The sequence below is a fragment of the Choristoneura fumiferana genome, chromosome 12 (genome assembly GCF_025370935.1).
Source record: "Choristoneura fumiferana chromosome 12, NRCan_CFum_1, whole genome shotgun sequence".
NCBI classification, from domain to species: Eukaryota; Metazoa; Arthropoda; class Insecta; order Lepidoptera; family Tortricidae; genus Choristoneura; species Choristoneura fumiferana.
Genome location: NC_133483.1, coordinates 1,145,716 through 1,167,789, shown reverse-complemented (window position 1 = coordinate 1,167,789; position 22,074 = coordinate 1,145,716). Strand labels below are relative to the sequence as shown.

General features: G+C 36.6%; 2 protein-coding genes across 2 annotated transcripts; one reads left to right on the top strand and one right to left on the bottom strand.

Moving 5' to 3' along the window:
* Window positions 1-1,526: 1,526 nt before the first annotated feature.
* On the bottom strand, window positions 1,527-20,653 carry LOC141433646 (harmonin-like). Its single transcript, XM_074095750.1, has 3 exons — window positions 20,447-20,653; window positions 12,352-12,460; window positions 1,527-1,555 (listed from the first exon to the last, which is right to left on the bottom strand). Exons 1-3 carry the CDS (start codon window positions 20,648-20,650, stop codon window positions 1,527-1,529), a joined length of 342 nt encoding a protein of 113 aa, XP_073951851.1. The 5' UTR covers window positions 20,651-20,653.
* Window positions 1,917-3,636, top strand: LOC141433610 (uncharacterized). Its single transcript, XM_074095721.1, has 3 exons — window positions 1,917-2,066; window positions 2,186-2,305; window positions 2,387-3,636. Exons 1-3 carry the CDS (start codon window positions 1,931-1,933, stop codon window positions 3,634-3,636), a joined length of 1,506 nt encoding a protein of 501 aa, XP_073951822.1. The 5' UTR covers window positions 1,917-1,930.
* Window positions 20,654-22,074: the final 1,421 nt, after the last annotated feature.

Here is a 22,074-nt window from a genome sequence, read left to right as displayed (position 1 = left end):
ATCCAGTAGTTGCCATAATACATATATGTAATTTATTTCATTTGCAATAGTTAGAGATGACGGCTAGTTGTCGACAGTTAAAGTAGAGCCTTTGCATTACCGCGTCTTTTAGACGCGCGCGCCGTTGATCGCGTTTGTATCGATACAAACGCGATACGCAAGCGGTTGTATGCCAGTATGCCAGTTGCCAGTTACCACTTTTTTTTTATGGTATAGGGGGCAACGAGCAGGCGGATCGCCTGATGATAAGCGATTACCGTCGCCATGGACACCTGCAACGCCAGAAGAGTCCACAAGTGCGTTGCCGGCCTTTAAGGTAGGAGTACGTCTACCATGAGTTTACGATAGCGACGGCGTAAATTATTTGTATGGAGAATTGTACAGTGCCTCTACAAATAATACGGTATTGTCAATCCTGAATTTGCCATATCTTAATATTATTATGAAAATATAGATATACAGACAGTGTTTAGCGAAGAAGAAAACTTAAATCGGTTGAAAATTGGATTTATAGTAAGTTTTGAAAAAATCTATATACCTGTCTCTTTCTCTAACGCTTTTCTCTATGCAGCAAGTATGGCGCTACTTGCGTGTGACGTCACATGCCAGTATGTTTTTCTCTGTCTAATCTTGAATTTCAAACCCTCATAACTTTGTTATTTGTAAAGGTAGCTTAAAATTGTTTCTCTATTCGATAACAAGCATTGTGTAGTTTTAACTTATAAAACATATACAAAATAGTCTAATACATATTTACGCCGTTGCTATTGAGTACGGTCACTGTAAACTCATGGTAGTGGTACTGCTCAGGAAAGAAAAAACCGGTCAAGAGCATGTCTGCACGCCCAGGATAGGGTTCCTAGCCATTACGAAAAATCAAATAAATTTTTTCTAAGGATTTCGTATTGTGTAGTGAATTAAAGCTGCTATTTACTCTTAAACTACTTACTAATAATTCTCAAAAATCTTAAACGCTATATTTTTTCTTGTAAATTTGATATTTTACTACCATTCTGAATTTTTTCAACTTTTTCACCCAACAGCTTAGATTTTAGAGGGGGGGGGTGGGGGACGCTCGATTTCAATGAAAATTTGCACTTTAAAGTTGAATATTTCGCAAACAGATCATTGAATAGAAAAATTATCCAACGATACCGCACAATATAGGGTTAGTCGAGAAAAAAAATCACCCCACTTTACGTTATGGAAGGTACCCTAAAAAAAATGATTACTTTTTTTATTGTACCACTTTGTCGCGTGACTGATATGTTTATTCTGTCAAATACAGCTTTTCTACTACTAACGTCTCTGAGCTAACCCGCGGACGACGACAGACAGACGGACAGACATGGCGAAACTATAAGGGTTATCCTAGTTGACTACGGAACCCTAAAACAAGCTGTCAACGCGCGTCCTAAAAAACGCATGTCGACGGCGCGTTTAATTTAAAAACACGGTATGTAAAGGCTCTATCAATTAAAAAAATCTTTGCTAAAATTTAAACAAACTTGTAAAATTATTTCCACTTACTCTTTTATTGGTACCATGCCAACATCTGAAACCAAGAAAGAACAGAGATTATTAGTGGTTTATAGTAGAAATAGAGATGCCCCTCACTTAGTTATACCTTGCTGATAGTCATACTCGTACCTATTAGAATTTCGGAGTAATTAGTCCCTATTAGGGTAAGGCCGCGAATTTTGACCAATTGGACGTTTCAAATTTGGAAGGCTGATAAAAAAAAACTGATAACACCTAGAGGTTTAATTTTTTTTTTTATTAGAATCGTCCCACGATAACTCTGCATAAGATATTAATTGGCAACCCAGAAAAATCACGCTGTGGTAATACTTTTTTCATGTTGTCACTCAGACATTTCTTTAATTGATCGTGAGTATTTTTTCGAGGTTTTGCGAATCCTTCTTTCGAAATGGTTAAAACAATTAAAAGTGGAGTTCGAGAACTTATATTCAAGATGATTACTCATTTCCAAAATGTAAAAGAAGAAATGGAGTCCGTCCGTGAGCAAAAAGAGCAATGCTTACATAAAATTCTAACCTCTACGAGTAAGTCCCTAATAAATTCTTGATATTTTATAGCTATTTTCTGCTTTTTTTATATTATTTTCATGAAATAATATGATAAAGTAAAGATATATTTTAACTTGTATATTCGTTTTTTCAAGGGGAATTATCTGAAGCTGTTCAGACAACAATAAAAAATTCTGTTGACAAACTCAAACAAATGGACAAATTGGACGTCAGCGCAGAGGCGACATATATTCAAAAAATTAGTTCAATGACTGGTAAGATGTTGTTTGAACTTGTTTTAAAGGTCTAAATTAGTAATATTTTCTAGACTTAACATATTAACTTATTATTTGTAGGTATTAGCTTAAGAACAATTCGCCAAATCAAGCACGAAGGTAATACAAATTCAGGCATATGGGTAACTCCTGGCAAGAAACGCAAGTGCCGTGCCACGAAAAGAAATATTGATGACTTCGATAAGGTTGCCATACGTAACCTGATAAATGAATTTTACTTAGTAAGAAATGAGGTCCCCACAATCGCAAAACTGCTTAGTGAGTTGCGACAATCTATTCAGTTTGATGGTGGTCATGAAACACTACGCAAAATTCTACATGACATGGGATTTTGTTTCAAGAAAAATGTTGAAGAGAGAACCATATTAATGGAAAAAAATGATATTGCTGCAGCAAGACACAAATACATTAGAAAAATTACAGAATATAGAAATATGCCTTCAGAGGAAAGAAAACCGATTGTATATTTAGATGAGACCTATATTCATGTTAACTACAAACCAAAAAAAAGTTGGCAGGGTCCGTCAACTTCTAAAATGGTCACTAATATATCAAAAGGCAAACGGTTCATAATTGTACATGCAGGCACTGAATCAGGATTTGTAAATAATGCCCTTTTAATATTTAGCAGCAAATCAAAGTCAGCCGATTATCATGATGACATGAATGCTGCCAATTTCTCAAAGTGGGTTCAAGATAAGCTGCTGCCTAATTTGGATACACCAAGCATTATAGTTATGGACAACGCAAGTTACCACACAATTCAGATTAATAAGGCACCGAATACCAGTTCAAGGAAACAAGCAATCCGTGATTGGCTTACCTCAAATAACTTTCCTTGGGAAGAAACATTCACCAGGGCTGAACTTTTAACTTTGGTAAAACGCAACAAACCCGACCCAATATATTATATTGATGAGCTGTTAAAAGCAAATGGGCATGAAGTATTGCGGTTACCCCCATACCATTGCCACTTGAATACTATTGAACTAATATGGAGTATGGCAAAGCGAAAAGTAGGCAGCGTAAATGTAAAAGGTTCAGCTCGAGATATGGAGGCAAAAGTAGAGCAAGCATTTGCATCTGTTAGTCCGGATGACTGGCATAAGTGTGCCGAACATGTAAAAAAATTAGAATCTGAACACAGGCAACAAGATGGGTTATTGGATGATCTGATACCATTTGTTATAAATGTGCAAAGTGATGATGACACTGACAGTGGGGAGAGTAGGAAGCAGAGGTTGAAAGAGAAGAAGAGTCCGAAGGAATTCAGGTACAGGAAGAAGTGTATGAGGGAGTGGAATTTTTAGACTCTGATGTGTCATTTAGTGAATAATAAATATGTCAGAAACTATTTAACGTTTTATTGCTTTGTTTTGTATTTACCTGAATTTATATAACACAGCCTTGACCAAAAGTATTGAGCACCTGTAATTTGATACAATTTCGTTGATTTAACCCTTTCCAGGTCCCGCTAATTTAGATGCGCTATTGCAAAACGAATCATAGTTTTATATTGTTTACCTATGGGGGATTAATTTTAAGACGAATAGTAGGTACTTTTAACAACTTCAATTGATTTTGTACCATATTGTAAATGTAGCAAGGTCGAATATTTGTGTAAATTTATATGGTCGCTGTCGCTATATGCACTATGCCTGGAAAAGCGTTAAATAAAAATAGTTTTAATTACTAGATCACATCTATATATTGACGAATTTAATATTAAGTTGGCCGTCAATGTGCCCTTTTAAGTACAAGCAGCAACTCTTTCAGGAACAGAACTGATAAGTAAGTAGGTATAATAAATCATACTTATGCGAAATCTAATATGCAATGCATACTTCCATAGCGTGATTGATATTTCAATACAGCGTAACTAACAATTACTATTTATTTGATGACAATATTATTGATTTGGTATGTACGTGGGCTCGGTATCGAACTATCACCGACGATTGGTGGAATTAGTTAGGACGGGACGAGTAATGTATGACCCCATGCTATTACGCCTAACTATAAATAATAATAATAATTAAAAGTTGGTGTCGTTGTTTTTTTTAAATATCCAGTGTCCAGTAAGTTTTAGTAAGTTTTGCCGTGAACGGTAAAAAAAAATAGAAAACGAAATATAAGAAGTAATAGTATTGGCGGATGAACGATGACCTGTTTAAAATCTAATCAGAAGTTCAAAACTTGTTGTTTGACTATAAATCAGTATTGCCACAAACAAACTTTAGATTTCTACTGTTGTCACTTCATTGCAGAGTTATTGTAGGTTGACTCTATATGACACGATATAAACTCTCAAGGTCGCAAATGAGATAATGATTTAAACCCTTTAAAAAAATAATAAAAATATATTACCGTCAAAAACGTAACGAAAATTGACTATTTTTTTTTGACCACGAGTACTTAATACCTTATATTTTCATGCTATTTAACTTCTCATGATCATGATTTGTTTAAACGAAATTTTATGATATAACGATAGTCCTACCGATTGCGGAATCATGATAATCAAATAATTTTCATGTTTTATATTTATTTCTTTTCACGTGCAAAAAACCACGTTTTCGTTACGAATACTTAGGTGACGCTTTTTTAAGCTACCTTTAACGCCAATTTCGGTAGAAAATTAGTTTTTGTACACTGGCAACTAATACTCTAATAGGGCAACATCGATGAGATAAATAAATCTCATCAGTTTGTTGACAAACAGCCATCAAAAGTGACGCGGAGGTTTTTTTTCGAAAAAACGTCGAAAGTGCTTGTTCGATTTTAAGGGTAAGTAGTGATTATTTTTACTGGTTGTTTTTTCATACGATAGGGTAATCTTTTCCATGTAAGTGGCATGTGTTATTATGTTCAAAATGTCGTTATTCACCATGATAAACGATTTTTTGTATAAAATACGTTACACTTTCGTTACGATTACGTTACATTTTTACAAAATGCTACGTATTTTGTACATAACGTAACGAAAAAATGTGGTAAAGAAGTTCACACAGAAAAATTCTAACTTACACCTTTATTATTAGGTTTCCAATGACTGCACGCACAGTAAGTTAATTAGATGGATATTTTGAGGTTAAATAAATTTTAATCTGTAGGTGCAGGGATCGCACAAGAGAATTGTGGCGAGTTCTGTGTTCACGTCCTGCTACATGCATAGCGTATTTAAGGAGAGACAAACGGAGAGATTCACTTACCTACTTAGTTCATTTGTTACCTAAACTTAATAATCATAATAATTTATTTCCAAAAACATCTTTTTACATTGTCACTTAACTAAGATACTACTTCCTAAATTGGTAAAACCTGTGATTTAGGGTTTTGGCCATTTCTTTGAGGTATTTAATAGCTTGTACAGTCGAAGTCACAAGCATGCTCACAACTAGGTGGAGGACCTTGTGGCAAGGTCCGCCCGGATTGCTACGACATCTTGCTCGCTAATCCTGCCGTGAAGCAGCAGTGCTTGCACTGTTGTGTTTCGGCGTGGTGAGTAAGACAGCCGGTGAAATTACTGGCACGAGGTATCCCATCATAGGCTCTAGGTTGGCAACGCGTCTGCAATACCCCTGGTGTTGCAGACTTTATGGGCGTGGTGATCTCTTACTCATTGATCGTTTGCCATCAGTCGAATAAAAAAAAACCACATCCAAATTCGTTATGCTTATAAAATGTGCACTTATTGTCAGTGTTAGAGAGGCATGTAAAGATACACTTTTGGAAAGATGTTCGTCAACTAGAGGGTACTTCTACTTCCACATTCTCATGTTTAGCTCTATAGATCTCATATAGGACAGATTTAAGATCAGTATCGTCAGAAAGTTCTAGTAAAAATAAAAACTTCACTTTATTATATGAGATGTATTTTTTTTCATACATACGTTATCTAATGGTAATTTTTACCAGTTTGATCTAGGCTTTATAAAATTTGCATTTATAGTATTTATAGGTAACGTCACTTATTTTATACCTTGCTGATAGTCATACTCGTACCTATTAGAATTTCGGAGTAATTAAGTCCCTATTAATTAAATAAGTTCTAACCAAACCAACTCAATTCCTGGATTTTAATTAAAATAAAGACTAAGTATCTGTATCCGTACGAGAGTAACAAAACAACAAAATTTTAGGAATATTGTCTTGAGCTTTGGACTTTAGGCGTAACTGGAAATTTGCGTAATATCTTTGACAGATACCGGCAACGAAGCAGCATTTACCCACGCACTTTCACGATTAATTCACAAACAAAAATCGGTGCCACAATCACACCCGCCTCCGTAGCAAGTGATGTCGTAACATCTGTGAAATTTTGATTAATTAGCATATTGGTATTTGTGGGTTCATTGTTACAAAAATAATAGAGTTGGGTGTCAATTGCGAAACGATTAATACCATTTAGCTGGACACATTTATCATTAGCAGCGGCTAACGATGTATGATCGATATCTCTATCTATCGTAGCTGCAAAAAGCTATGTGTTGGTAAATGTTTACTTTGATTATCAATCAATGGGTGGCAAGGTGAACGCAATGTTGAAATTGAAGTTTTATATAGTTTTATTAACAAATGCAAGAGGTGTGAAAATTATCACACAAAGTAAAGACAAAAAAAAACATGTCGACAAGTTAATCTTTACATTAATAAAAAAACCGGCCCAATGCGAGCGGGACTCGTGCATAGGAGGTTCCGTATTTTTTTTAGGAATTTTTGAATATCCCAGTGTTAGCATAGCCCCTCTCCTAAGCAAAATGTACCTATGCAGTTCAGGTTATGGTTACTGACCTATCTAGATAGATAGACATAAAAAGTTACGATTTTCAGATTTTTTCCTATTAGTTGTGCTATAATAGCTACTAAGTTTTCAGCTGGAAGTAAGTATTCTATCCAAGAAAATCACAACATACTCGTATCAGTGAAAACTGCATATAGGTACCCGGTTTAATCTGTTCCCGAGATTAGCGCGAACAAATGCACATACAAACACATAAATATTGCGCTCTATCGTTCTACATATTGGGTTCTACATTTGCTTTTTCTCAAATATTTTTAATGTACAGACATTGACCGGTATACCTACAACCTATAACTATAGATAGTGCGGTACATAATTTACTACTTAAATACTACAATACAATCCTACCACAATATTTTTACCGATAACAATGTCTTGATTTCCGAATTCTAAATAACAAACGATAGTGGCAAAATGCACCTTCCGCGACGCTGGTGAATTTACTGAATCACGTCTTTGGTTTCGAAACGTGACGCGACGGTCGGTGCCGCCCGCTTACGTCCAAATATTGGTTGCTTTTAGGTTCCGCTTTAAACAAAAACTAATTTTATTCACCGGATTTAACTGACTCAAACAGTTTTTTTTCGATTAAAAAAAAATCTTTATTCAATAAGACGATGCACAAGAGAGGAAATAAACAATTACAAAGCAGTCTTTGAAAAAATTGCCTTACGAAGAATAAACGGATTTCTTTACTCAAATAATACCACACCACCAGTTTGGATTTAAAGTGGACACTCTACCATAGAGTAGGTACATAGAGTAGCCAATAAAATCAGGGAGGTCATTGGAAAGTAAAGAATATTGCTTTTCCGTCTTCCTCGACGACCAACATGCTTTTGATAACGTCTAGCATCAGGGACTACTATTCAAAGTAAAAGAAAAATTACCACGTAACATATTACATGCTTCTAAAATCCTACATAGAACAAAGAATTTTTAGAGTCAAAATTTATTATTATTATTTTTAGAGTTAAAATAATGCACACTCAAAGTTTTATGATGTGAAGGCTGCAGTTTTGGGATCAGCGCTGTATTTATTGTTCACAACTGACCTGCCATCGACAGACGGCGTACTCACTGCGACATTAGCTGATGAACTGATGATACAGCAGCGTTACACAGTAATAACTAATAAGGACCCAAATAAGGCCTCAGAAGTTTTACAACAACATCTAAACAAAATAGACGACTGGATGAGAAGATGGCGCATCAAAGCAAGCTCCAGTAAATCAACTCATGTGACATTTTCTTTGCCCAGAGAAGATTGTGCACCAGTAAAACTTGGAGATGACATACTGCCCCATAGTGACTCGGCAAAATACCCTGGCATACATCTCGACCTAAAACAAATATGGAGAACTCGCATAATGAAGAAAAGAGATGAACTGAATCATCGCTTTAGACAGTTCAATCGGCTGATCAGCAGACAGTCCCAACTCCCAACTATCATTACTTAGGCCACATTTAAAGTTTTGCACTCCTGGCCACTCGTTAACATTTGAATTTAGAACTTTGTTATTTTAAAAAAATTAGCTCATTGTTTATGGGATTAAATAATAGTTGGCAAGGAATTGATCATAATTTGTTTTTTCTGACGGTTTAAAGTGACAAATTTGCACTAAAAATGGAATTGACGCGTAAAGTCTATGGAACAATGATTTTTTACGATTTTTAAAGTTCTCTTTCTGCGCAAGACTGTAGTGCTCGCCTTCAAAATGCTTTTGGGCATGAAGCACCACATTTGAGCACTGTAAGACGACGGAATAAATTGAGAAAGGAAATTGAGAAAGGCCGGGTTTCTCTCTATGACATTTCTCGTGAAGGTCGGCCGTCTACCACGGGCACTGAAGAAAACGTGGCTGCTGTCAGGCGACTAGTAGAAGAAAACCGACGAGTCACCCATGACGAAATTCATGGACATTAGGGATTGGTATAAGTCAAATAAAACAGATTTTGCAAGATTATTTAAAAGTCAGGAAGTTCTGCTCTCAATGGATTCCCCATGAACTGAAATCAACTCAGAAACAGGCCCGTGTCGTTTAGTGCCAAGAAATGCTGCGGAAATATAACGACGAACGTTCAAACGCTGTATATAATATAGTAACAGGAGACGAAACATGGATAAATATATTGCTACATGGATAAAAAAACAGCAATCATGTGAATGGGTCTTTGAAGGTGACAACACAAGTGTACCAAGCAAAAAGCGTGCGTCGGTAAGCAGATGATCGCTTGTTTTTTTTTTCTAATACAGGTCTAATTTCTAGTTTGCCTTTAAGTAATCTAGGATCGGTTAATGCCGGTAGTGGTAGGTACATAACCATTTGTCTGCCCAATTTCTTTGAAAAGGTTCGCGAGAGACGACCAAGAAGCCGCATCTTCTTGCATCATGACAATGCGTCTCCTCACACCGCGAAAAGACGAAGGCATTTTTGGATTCGGAAAAGGTGGAGATTATAACTCATCCTGCGTATAGTTCAGACCTAGCACCCTGCAATTTTAACCTTTTCCCTAAAATCAAGGATTCAATGAGAGATTTGATTTTTAAGACCCCCAAAGAAGCAATGAGGACGTTCAACCAACATGTTGAAAACATGGACTCAAATGATTGGGTCTCATGCTTCGAAAAATGGTTTGAGCGAATGAATAAATGCGTAGAATGTAATGGGGAAAATTTTGAGAAGCAATAAAGGTACTTACAAATTGTTTTATTTACAAGTTACGCAAAACTTTCAGTGTGGCCCTCGTATGCAACAAATTGCGTAATCTTATATACAAAGCGATTTTTAAACCTGTCTGGACATATGGAATAGAATTATGGGGTTCGGCCAAAAAGTCGAATATAGAAATCCTTCAACGTTTACAAAATAAAGCACTTGACTGAACGCCCCATGGTGCAGCAAGATGACTGAACTGCATGAGCATGAGTATCTCAAAATCAACACTGTCCAATAAGAAGCTGTGCAGAGAACAAGTACCTATAACAATCAAATTGAAGCTCATATTAACATCTTGGCAACAGATCTTAGTGAACCACTACAGATAAGGAGGCTCAAGCGCCAGCATTTATGGGATCTCACCGAATGCTAACTTAGCAATTATATAGAGGCGGAATTCTCGATGGAGGAACAGTCTTCGCAAGTCTATTTCCGCAACCTAAAAATCTGCTTATGGCTTAAAGCCGATGTAAAAAAAAAGTTATCTTGTATTGTATACGACGACCGGATCAATAGAAAAGTGGTTATAGAACCTGACTACGAAGCTTGAGATGCCGGTTTCGATTCCCGGCCGGAACTTTGGAACTAGGTCACTTGGTATCAAGTGTCCCATTATATTTATTTATTTTTCTACTTACGACTAAGGCCCTAACCTGAGGTTAGGTTAGGTTAGTAACTAGACTACTATTCAAGGATAGTGACGAATGTAGTTACTGTTCGGGCTATCTAGTTAACCTTTTAACCATTCGGTCAATAGTGCACTCAAATCTGTTCTTTCCTTCACTATAATTTGGCAATTTAAGTATAGGCATTTTCTCCTTTTCAACCTTTTTTCCTTTGTTTTTTAATTCGACCGACTTTTATTTTACGCGATAACTTCGAAAATTGTGGGCCTAATTTCAAAAATTTTTTTTTTTTCTAAAGGACATATTCTTCCGAAGTGGTTCCATCGACACCAAGTCAGGATCGGATGGTGGGATCTTAGAGAAATCGAAAGCAACCCTCATGTTTTAAAAGTAGACCTAATAGCGATTTTGGATTTTTTTAACACCAAATCAAGTATTTACATTCAGAAAGTATCATTTAATGAACTGGACCTGATGAAGAAGACCGTATGTACCGGTACTCTGTTGTAAAATAATATAGCTATGCCGTATTTGAGCTTAATGGAATCGTTGTGAGATGGCTGTGGCTGATGCATTTAAAAAAAATATGGAACCGACTACGAAAACCTTAATTTTCTACTACTTTGAAGTCGGTGCCTCAGCACAAGCCAGCAGGAGTGATTGAAGCCCAATACATAGTATTGAGGTGAGGTAGACGACTATAGTTCCACTCCTAATGGCTCGTGCACCGACTTCAAAGTAGTAGAAAAATATTTTCAAGATTTTTGTAGTCGGTTCCAGTTTTTATATTTTTTTTTTATAATAACCATTATTGTTATTAAACAATCTTACCTATTATCTACCACAAACCCGACGTTTGTTGACAAAAGTTGTTTATAATTTTGAAAAAAAAAAATATAACAAAAAATTAAACCGACTACAAAAAACCATGAAAATAATTTTCCACCAGTCTGAAGTCGGTCGGTGCCTCAGCACGAGTCAGCAGGAGTGGACCTATAGTCAATCTACCTCACCTACGCACTATATTTTGGGCTTCAATCACTTCTGCTGGCTCGTGCTGAGGCACCGACCGACTTTAGATATTATTTTCATGGTTTTTTGTAGTCGGTTTAATTTTTTGTTTTAATTTTTTTTACTCGGTTTTTAGTAAAAGTAATCTAAGATACAATAGTTTAATAATAACTGCTAGTCACCTTTTACGAAAGATTGCTTTTTCCGATGCAGAGACGTTCATTATTAAGAAGTCCTGGTGCTTCACCACCCGTTTTACCATATGCATTACGAGGAGCATAAATTGCTTAGCAACTGTGTCAAAGTAATTAAAATGTAACCCGTGAAAAACTTGTTATCGAGTAGTAACTCCGATGGTCAACTGTGGTCTTCATCATCAGTTCCACTTCACCAAATCATGATTTTCAAGAGCAAATGCACGAGTTACTACTAAATATATCCAATTTACTTTAGGTGTTCCTACAACATTTGATCCTGATTTGGTGCCTATGAGACCTAATTGAGAACATTGCTAGACGAACGCAAATAAAAAAAATCAAATCGGTTCATAAATGACGGAGTTCTGAGGTAACAAACATAAAAAAAACACAACCAAATGGATAACCTCCTCCTTTTTTGAAATCGGTTAAAAAGTAGGTGAGTATAGGAGAGTGCTTGAACCGTGCTGGAATAATGAGTCTGCAGGGTGACATTGACACGGACATTAAATATTCATTAAAACAGCGTTCTAGTTTACTACGCATGTAGATTTGATTTGATGGACTACTTTTATACGTGATGTTATGCGATCACTATAAGTAGCTTTTGAGGGTCCTTGCTTCTATTAGAGGGATGGCTTTCCTGACGGTAAAGTTATAGACTCACGTCTGACTTTGAGCTTGAGGCGTGACTGCGACGCGAGGTAATGCACCAGCTCGCCGTGCACTGCATCATCGACACGGTATCCGTTGACGCTAACCAGCTGGTCACCAACCTGTAATTAACACAATAATGAGAGAATATAGTTAGTTAAATTTGATCATTTAACGTGGTACGGAATACCACATTTTTCTTGAGCTTCTGTGTTTCATTAATGAGAATCCAAACTCTGAAATTACAAAATTGCTAACAATCGTTTAAAAAAACAATTTAACAGAAATTCATCCTTCTGTAAACTTGCTTAAAAATTCAACAAATAGTTACAACCGATGATAAATAATACTACGCTATTAACTGAGCTAAATGCAGATTACTACTATTTGTTCTTAGAGCTTATTTATATTAAGTATTTATTAAAAACAATTGTAACTGATCTTTTCTATTATCGAAACCGCATTCCTTGTAACAATAAGTCATGGAAGTCGGAAAAGTAAATGCTCAACGACCCCCCGTTGCATTACAATAATATAAATTATGTATTTCTCAGATGTCGAAATAACAATGGAGCATAAAGTTATTAGCTGGGCTAGTGTTGCAACACGGCGGCAGTTCGCACTCCACGCGGCTCAACGTAGGTAGATGGAGCTAAGTGAAAAATTTATTCACATAATTCAAGTTTAAATCGTAAAGATTTTGAGACACCGCGAGTAAGACATTTCTAAAATTATTTAACTCTCACCAGCGAAAAAAAACGTATTACACACGTAGTTATCCAACACAAAAGGAATAAGAAAGTTCCAAAATATAATTGCTATTAAACCAAGTATTCATTCGACACTTAAATCGTCGTTAAATTCATAGGTAGGTACGACTTCATTTTGCGCGTCATTCCTATGAAAAACAACATGCATAGCGTGGCCTACTTTCCTTGGCCGTCAGAAATCGACAAGTTGATGTTTTCTCGAAGGGATTATAATAGGTACCTACCAACTACCAGTCATTAATTTCTTTCCACAGACCGGTCGGTTTCACTCCAGTACTTCTAGTTGCCGCTTGCGAAATTGCAATTGTTGAAGGTTGATGTTTACATTAAAACCAAACCTTATCTATTCGGGATATCTTTGATTTTACTTGATTCACGGATAGCGTTTATAGTAGAGTAGATTTGAAAGACTAGGTGGGTTTGGTGCATCAAAACCCATACGTATCGTACAGACGCAGTGCCTTGGTAGCGAAGGAGCAAGGTAAGAGCTTAGTTTACTGATATGGACCTCCGCATAGTAAGCCTGAATCAATTAATTGTTTTAAAAAAGTGACGTCATTGCGTACGCATGTTGCGCACGCGTCGCGGAGCGGCGTTGTCTGTGACGAACAGCACTTTCTTCACGTTCGTCGCGGCCGGCGGCAAAAGAAGCCGGACAGGTCGCCTCGTGCCCCACATATCGGACAACTTTCGATTGGACTTTCGTTAAAATTCGTCTTTTTTTGCGAGATACCCGAGGACCACCAGACTCGCCGTCGCCTGGCCCTCGAAATTTACTTTCATTATAACATTCACGTAATAGTAATTTTGCGATGCATATGATTTTAAAAGAAGCCGCCATATTTATACGCATGCCAAAATAATCATCGAGTCAACGTTAAAATTCACCGTGACTCGACAAGTAAATTTCACTCCTTATTTACTTAACATGAAACGCGTTTTTTACTTTAAGTGTACGTATCCTAAATGTATAATGTCTTTCAGAGAAAGAAGGGTTACAATTGGATAAAAAGTTAATTAGACGCAGAGGTTTCACAGAGTAATTATAGGCAAGGCGAAGATACAGGTAGGGGTATGATAATATTCTCCGATACGATCTTAACTCTTTAATAGGTGTACGACATGATCGATTGCACTTCATCCCATGAGATAACATGACAGCTGAGTTTAATTAATTTCGTTCGGTTTCGTTATGGTAGATATGTTCGCTTTAATGTATACTGAACGTGTAAAACTTTCATCTATCAGCTGAGCACACATGTGATTGTTTCAAGCTAACAATCAACCGTCGACGTCGCGGCGTGACTCATTCTGCGATAAAATGTGTTTTTATGGAACCTGTAGTTTATTGCATTCGTTCAAGCACTTGCTAAAACAATCATGACGCACTCATCACACACAGAACAGTTATTTATCAAACGAAAACAGTCTTTTATCAGATAAGGTACGATCACAGACATACATACTTATTTAACTGACCTAACCGATGTACGAGAAATTGAGAGTTCTATGACTGTGAAATTGACTACGGCCATGTCCATCTCTCAACAATTTATTTTAGGTCCTTTGCTCCTCAATAATGCGCATTCACACGATATCTACGAGGAAGCGGATCGATGTGCGAAGAAAACCACTAACATTATTTTCTTATGTACCTACCCTATAGTCTATTCAGGATAACATTGGACTCTAGAAGGTCACAGAAGCAGGGGTTCTAAACATTATTTGTGAAGTCGTACCTAATAATGATGATGATGATGATGAATAAAAGAAGTAATAAGATGAAGTCATAATTTTATTTACTTTGTAAGTAGATTAATGTAATGAACTTACGAAATAGCACAATATTAACCCGTAATTTGCTACTTAATATCAATTCGATTAATATTAATAATGTATAGAATATTTCTTGAGTTAACAATATTATAAACGTCCCGTTTCTTGCAGAATGTTCTTTACCTCTGCCTCTTTAGGTATTTTATAGGAAGATGTTTCTGTTATTAACAAAATAGGAAAAGCTTTTTTATTGTTTTTAAATTATGATAAGAGAAATAGTAAAGTTAATCTCAATAATATTAATTATAATTGCGAAAGTTTGTTAGTCTGTATGTTTGTTTGTTACCTACCACTTCACGTCACCGTAAAAAGCCGTGGTGGCCTAGTGGTTTGACCTATCGTCCCTCAAGCAGAGGGTCGTGGGTTCAAACCCCGGCTCGCACCTCTGAGTTTTTCGAAATTCATGTGCGGAATTACATTTGAAATTTACCACGAGCTTTGCGGTTAAGGAAAACATCGTGAGGAAACCTGCACAAATCTGCGAAGCAATTCAATGGTGCGTGTGAAGTTCCCAATCCGCACTGGGCCCGCGTGGGAACTATGGCCCAAGCCCTCTTGTTCTGAGAGGAGGCCTGTGCCCAGCAGTGGGACGTATATAGGCTGGGATGATGATGATGACTTCACGTCACGTACACATAGTAAAAGTCCCGGGGAAGGACATAGAATAGTTTTTATCTCCGAAAATTGCATAGTTTTCGCGGGATAGCAATAAACGAATTCTACTTGAACGGAGTCGCGGGCAACAGTTAGTTAATGAATAATTGAACCTAATATTGACGTCTTCGATATTTTAATTAGAATTAAGTTTGGACCGTATACTAAAATAATGAAATTTATTTAATGGCTTCCTAAAGCGTCCATTATAAAAAGCCTATTTTCCTTCTGTCCATTCCTATATTGAACAGACTGTAGTTTAGTGCTATTGGTGGATTCTTCGTCGCATGTATCTGTTAGGTGTGCAGCCTAATTCAGTGGAGCATGCCTTTCATTGACGATACTCACGAAAGCCTCAACGAGATGGTAAGTAAATAAACTTCAATTACTGTGTAAGAATGATTCAGTAGAATTTTACAAGGTAGTAACACAATTTTTTGTTACCACTAGATACTACGAGACCAACCTATTACGATACAAAAAAATATTCCAGGGCGGTAAAAATAAAAATATTCGCAGGATCGCGCGGTGGATGCGAAAAGCACGTCACCACATTCATGTTATGGCCAATAATGGTATGAAATTCGATAGCTCTGATTAATAAGCGTTTTTTTAGGGTTCCGGAGCCAAAATGGCAAAAACGGAACCCTTATAGTTTCGCCATGTCTGTCCGTCTGTCTGTCTGTGTCCGTCCGCGGCTTTGCTCAGGGACTATCAATGCTAGAAATCTGTAATTTTGCACGGATATAAAAGTAAACTATGCCGACAAAATGGTACAAATAAAAATTAAAAAAAAAAATTTTTAGGGTACCTCCCATAGACCTAAAGTGGGGATGATTTTTTTTTCTCATTCAACCCTATAGTGTGGGGTATCGTTGGATAGGTCTTTTAAAACCATTAGGGGTTTGCTAAGACGATTTTTCAATTCAGTGATTTTTTTTGCGAAATATTCAACTTTAAAGTGCAAATTTTCAATAAAATCGAGCGTCCCCCCCTCTAAAATCTAAACCGGTGGGTGGAAAAATTTGAAAAAATTCAGGGTGGTAGTAAGTATATCAAACTTTCAAGGAAAACTATAACGGCTAAGTTTGCTTGAGAATTATTAGTAGTTTATGAGTAAATAGTAGCCAAGGTATAAAACATACCTAAACTTGGAAGATTCCGTATAAAATACGAAATCCTTAGAAAAATATTACTTATTTTTTCGTAATGGTTACGGAACCCTATTTTGGGCGTGTCCGACACGCTCTTGGCCGGTTTTTTATTTCTTTTTAACTGTTAATTTCATGTGTTTTATGTTATTTTATGTACAGTTGTTAAATAACGATTTAAATTATTTTTTCCTATAATTTAAAAATATAATAAATTAATAAGCGTTGCCTCAAATATTAATATGCCTTTTGAATTTCTACCTTTTGATACAATCACGACATTAAATGTTATGACCAATAACGGTATGAAATTCAATAGATATGACTAATGAAAGGGGGCGAAAGAAAATTATGAGTATTGAAATTACCGCTCACCCGGACAACAGATGTCGCTATTAAAATTATGACTAAAGACAACATGAAGAGCAACGATTATGACCAGATGACAAACAACGGTATGGATAAAGGATAAACCAAATCGAAAGTTTAACGTTATGGGAGTCAATATAGACCCCGAGGTACCTACCTATATAACTTGTTGTATGCAATGAAAAATATGAACATCGCATCCTTTATATCATCGATTATTGTGTATAATTAGAAAATAACTCAATTACTGCAATTAGTTAAAGTTTGATATCATAACCATGAAGCATTTAACAATCCCAATAGGTACAACATTTAGTAACAAAATCATTACACTATCGAAATTGTACAACTGATTGGACGTTAGTAAGCACCTAAAATGAGCTTGTTGACTGAACGGAGGACGGTATTAGCTCTTTTCCATTTTAGCGCATGTTACACAATAAGCATTAGCTGAAAAAGTGTGCACGCGAGGCTGCGCGGCATAGAAAGTCTCCGATCGCATAGAAGAGGTAATTGAATGAGTCACGCACCGGACGCGTATAGGTCCGCCTCACGGGAACACGGGTTACTTCTTAATTGCCATATAATTGCAATACTTTGCGTCTTCCTGCCGTTAGCATACCTCCCCGATTGATTAGAGGCTTTCAGATACTGTCACTTAAATTATCATAACTATTCGTCTTCGAGTTTCTCTTCCTGTTTGAAATAAGTACTGATTGTGTTAAGAAGCCTCCTCTTTACTTTAAACGTATTGCAAAGTAGCTGGAACGATTATTAAATCACATCACTCGAAAATAATAATCGAAATCAGAGAAAATTCTTGTATTACTACAAAATTATCAGTTAAATTTAATTTTTGCATAGGTAAAAAGTAGGGCTGCAATTTTCTATTAAGTACTAATATTATTTCAAATTCTACACAATATTTCACAGATCTGGTTAAAAAAATTACCTTCTGGTACGTAAATATTATGAGTCATATGGTTCGGTTAGGCACTACAATGCCATTTAGTAATTCGTCACAGACTATGATTCTGCCACGCGTGTAGCTTTCCATTGAACTTGTCGTTGACGCCGAGTCGAAAACAGATACAGTTTGCCCGAACTGTAGACATGTTCATTTCTCAGGATTCTGTGCGATTGTCTCAAAACACTATTGTGTCGTTGAAATAACAACGGATGTACTCGTGGATTTTTCGTAACTCTTTGTTAAGGAAGTAATCGTGTGAAAATTCAGTGTAACTGAGAATTTTGCGGATTATACACTAAAAATGTCTAATTACTTGGCCTATCCGCGACTATTATACGGTCGAAATAATTAACAATTCACTCGTAAATCTTTTGGCTCACAATTTCACTAAGAAAGTTAGGTGTTGCTGCTGTCTTTTTCAAAATAATAGCATGTATACTGACTGATATGTATAAAATATGCAAATTAAATTACGTAAAAAATACTCACAAGTCTGGTTAACTCTGGTTTAATGAGCTAAGGGAAGAAGGATATATGGCTCAAAAGTATCTATTTAATAATTTAATATCCGTAGAGTTCCTGAATCCTTGCGCGGATATTCATAAAAACCTTTTTTAATTGCAAACAATCAAATTAACATACATAACATATTACACGTATCTGAATACACATAACTTCCTTGGCTTATAAATTACTAGCTTTTTCCCGCGGCTCCGCCCGCGTGGTATTCGGTTATCGCGCGCTGTTCCCTCGGGAACTGTGCAGTTTTCCGGATGAAAAGTAGCCTACTCGTATGTCACTCTCGGGCCCATAAACTATCGCTATGCCAAAAATCACGTCGATCCGTCGCTCCGTTACGGCGTGAAAGACGGACAAACACACAAACATACAAACACACTTTCGCATTTATAATATTAGTATAGTATGGATTAATAGTTTTATTGATTGCCCAACTTGAATAAACGTAACTCAGAACAAAGCTTGATTCATTAACTATTATAAACTTATTAAATAAGTAACGTATCTAGCACAAAACGCAACAAATGACCTTGCAGTAGTAACATACAATGCAATTTGTTTTGACGTTTAACTTGATCATTAACTAAATAATCACTTAAGGCAAACAGCCGCTCCAGACACAATCCGGTTACCTCATAAATCACCGATGACTCGCAATTCACAGCTCAGCTTCACAATCAACCTAACGAAGTATTTGACCTAGATGATGACAACGCCGCTCAAGCAGGTACCTATTTCATTGTAGATTGAGCGCTGCCAAAGGAAACTACGTCAGTTACGTGAGCGCGAAAAGAATGGAATGTGTCTTGCGACAAGCAGCCTCGGATGTGGGTAATTGTGTATAGTAGAATAGGTCGTAACATGCGGGCCAGTGAACTAATTGCGAGGCGCAGGTGTTCGCAGGCTTGAGGCTCCGCGCAGGGCTCGTGGGAACCAGCGAAACTATAAAAAGCGTCAACAGACTTAATCTCTCCCTTTGCCCATGCAACTGTACCTAGCAAACACAAAAATCAAACAATGACATAATGGCTACATTGCTCAATGACCGTACAAAAACTTTTTATAGATTTTTGAAGACAATAACCACAAGCGAAGCTGATGGGAAAAATATTATTAGAAAATGGCAATTCAATTAATGTAATGATGCATTTGAAACTACTAATTGAGAGTCATTGTGGTGATGCGAAAAGTGCCTACATTATATAGTAGGTACATAATTCTGCCACATGCTTTTTGCTAGCTGTATCCACATAACACATTATGAGTAGATTTCACATGCGATATCAGCATTGTCCCTATCCTGTCAAGCACCATATAATTGTTAAAAGGTCACACTTATGTAGTAAATAAGTAACATGATATAATAAGTTGAAGCTATCAAACTGTTACTAATAATTAAAAGATAAATATGTATCATTATAGTAATACATTACATGCAGGGTCGCACTAGCAAACCATTGGCGGTCATCAAACAGTTGGATTTAAATTCTGAGATTTAACAAAAAAATATCGTGGGTCTAATTAACGTTCGATATTATGACTAACCGAAATTATAAAAAATATAACGAATCGAAATTATACCGATTTTCGAAAAATCTATAATACATCTGTCTCTCTCTTAAAAGCTTTTTGTCACACACTATTATTTATTTCTGTTTCTCTATCTAATCTAAGTATATATAAATAAGTAGTTTTTTTTTCTGTACGATATCACACGATGTAATTGTCAAGTCTTAATTTATAAAATAAAAAGAAAAAGTCCAATACTGTATTACCGACCTATTGACGCGCTCAATTAGGTACGCTTGCGCATGATTGATCCTACTTATATCTCCTTACCTTCAACCCTTGAAGATGTGCTTCGGAGTTAAATTCTACTTTAGAGACGAAGAATCCCGTGGCGTACTCGCGGCCGCCGCGCAGGGAGAAGCCGAAGGCGGGCGAGGCGCGGCGCGGGCGCAGCAGCCGCAACACGCGCACGCGCCGGTCGCCAGCCGTCGCGCGGGAGCCCGACGTCGTCGATGCCGTCGACGCAGCATACATTCTTGCTCTGGAAAACACATACGGATTAAGTTTAAGGGAATCTATAGGTCACGTCACGACACACAACTAGTATAGGTAATAGGAGGAATGGAATTATCATAGGTATCGTGTGTGTTCCCTTCTACGATCGGTGTAGCTGACTTTTCGCCTCTCCTGCTATTAAAGCTCTAGTTAGCACCGAATACGACTTTGTCTCGTTCAGTGTCGAAACTTTTGGTCCGTGGAGTTCAACTGCATTGAAGCTTTACACAGAGGTTAGTAGACGTCACATCACAAGGCACCGAAGGGCTGTCGTCTTCCTCGGGCAAAGAATTGGCTTAGCTGTTCATAGAGAAAACGCTGCCAGCATCTTCGAAACTTTTTTAATTGACAGTCGAGTGAAAAATATGGACTTAAATATTTAACCCTACACAGAATTTTATTCCAACGTAAAAAATACGACTGCGGCAACATATTTTCAAAAAGCTTCGAATAGGTGCATATTTTTGCAGTTAACTGTACCTACTTTGTAGTTTAAGTTAGTGTTATTGCTGATTTTCTGATATTAAATAAATAAACAATGGTTAAGGCTGTCCATATAAACTTACTTACCTATTTATTTTCCGCTGCGTTGAAAATAAGACTTTCCATTTACCAGTCAAAATTCCCGTAAAATTTTCAGGATGGTAGGTACAAAAACATTGTTTAAGTTTTAATTTATGAGCTATGAAGTTTAAATCACAAGGAAAGGTAGTCGTATTGGAGTAAAAGATTTTATTCACACACTATTTAAAACACTTTGTTTTTTTTGTTAGGTAGATATCAATGTTGAATATACTCCTGAGCACTTTAGAAGCGACAAGCTACACATCTATTTGTAAACCAAAATTCAACCCTTGAAATACTTGTTATTGAGTAGTAACTCCGATGTTCAACTGTGGTCTTCATCAAATGCACGAGTTACTTCTAAATATATCCAATTTACTATAGGTGTTGAAGGGTTCCCTCAATTTCTTTAAGATCCAATCATCAGATCCTAATTTGGTGCTTATGGGACCTAATTGAACACATTCCCAGACGAACGCAAAAAAAAATCAAATCGGTTCATTAATGACGGAGTTTTGAGGTAACAAACATAAAAAAATACAACCGAATTGATAACCTCCTTCTTTTTTGAAGTCGGTTAAATAATGACACAATACATTATTTTCTAATGCGAATTTGATATGGATCTACCAGCTGATAAGCGATACCTTAAGATGAAGTAAGTAAACTGACTCAGAATTAACATGCTTATAGAGTAGGTACTTAGCTGTTGCCCGCGACTCCGTCTACGAGCATTTACCGCTATCTCGCGGAATCTATGCAATTTTCTGGATAAAACTATCCCCATATCAAACTTCAAAAAAAGGAGGAGGTTATCAATTCGGTTGTAATTTTTTTTA

Bases quoted from the DNA above. Each gene is read 5' to 3' on its own strand.
- LOC141433610 (XM_074095721.1), top strand. From the start codon at position 1,931: ATGGTTAAAACAATTAAAAGTGGAGTTCGAGAACTTATATTCAAGATG. The intron at 2,067-2,185 runs GTAAGTCCCTAA...CGTTTTTTCAAG, and splicing joins TAAAATTCTAACCTCTACGA to GGGAATTATCTGAAGCTGTT. The intron at 2,306-2,386 runs GTAAGATGTTGT...TATTATTTGTAG, and splicing joins AAAAATTAGTTCAATGACTG to GTATTAGCTTAAGAACAATT.
- LOC141433646 (XM_074095750.1), bottom strand. From the start codon at position 20,650: ATGTATGCTGCGTCGACGGCATCGACGACGTCGGGCTCCCGCGCGACG. The intron at 12,461-20,446 runs GTAAGGAGATAT...TGTTAATTACAG, and splicing joins CACATCTTCAAGGGTTGAAG to GTTGGTGACCAGCTGGTTAG. The intron at 1,556-12,351 runs GTGAGTCTATAA...TCTTGGTTTCAG, and splicing joins CCTCAAGCTCAAAGTCAGAC to ATGTTGGCATGGTACCAATA.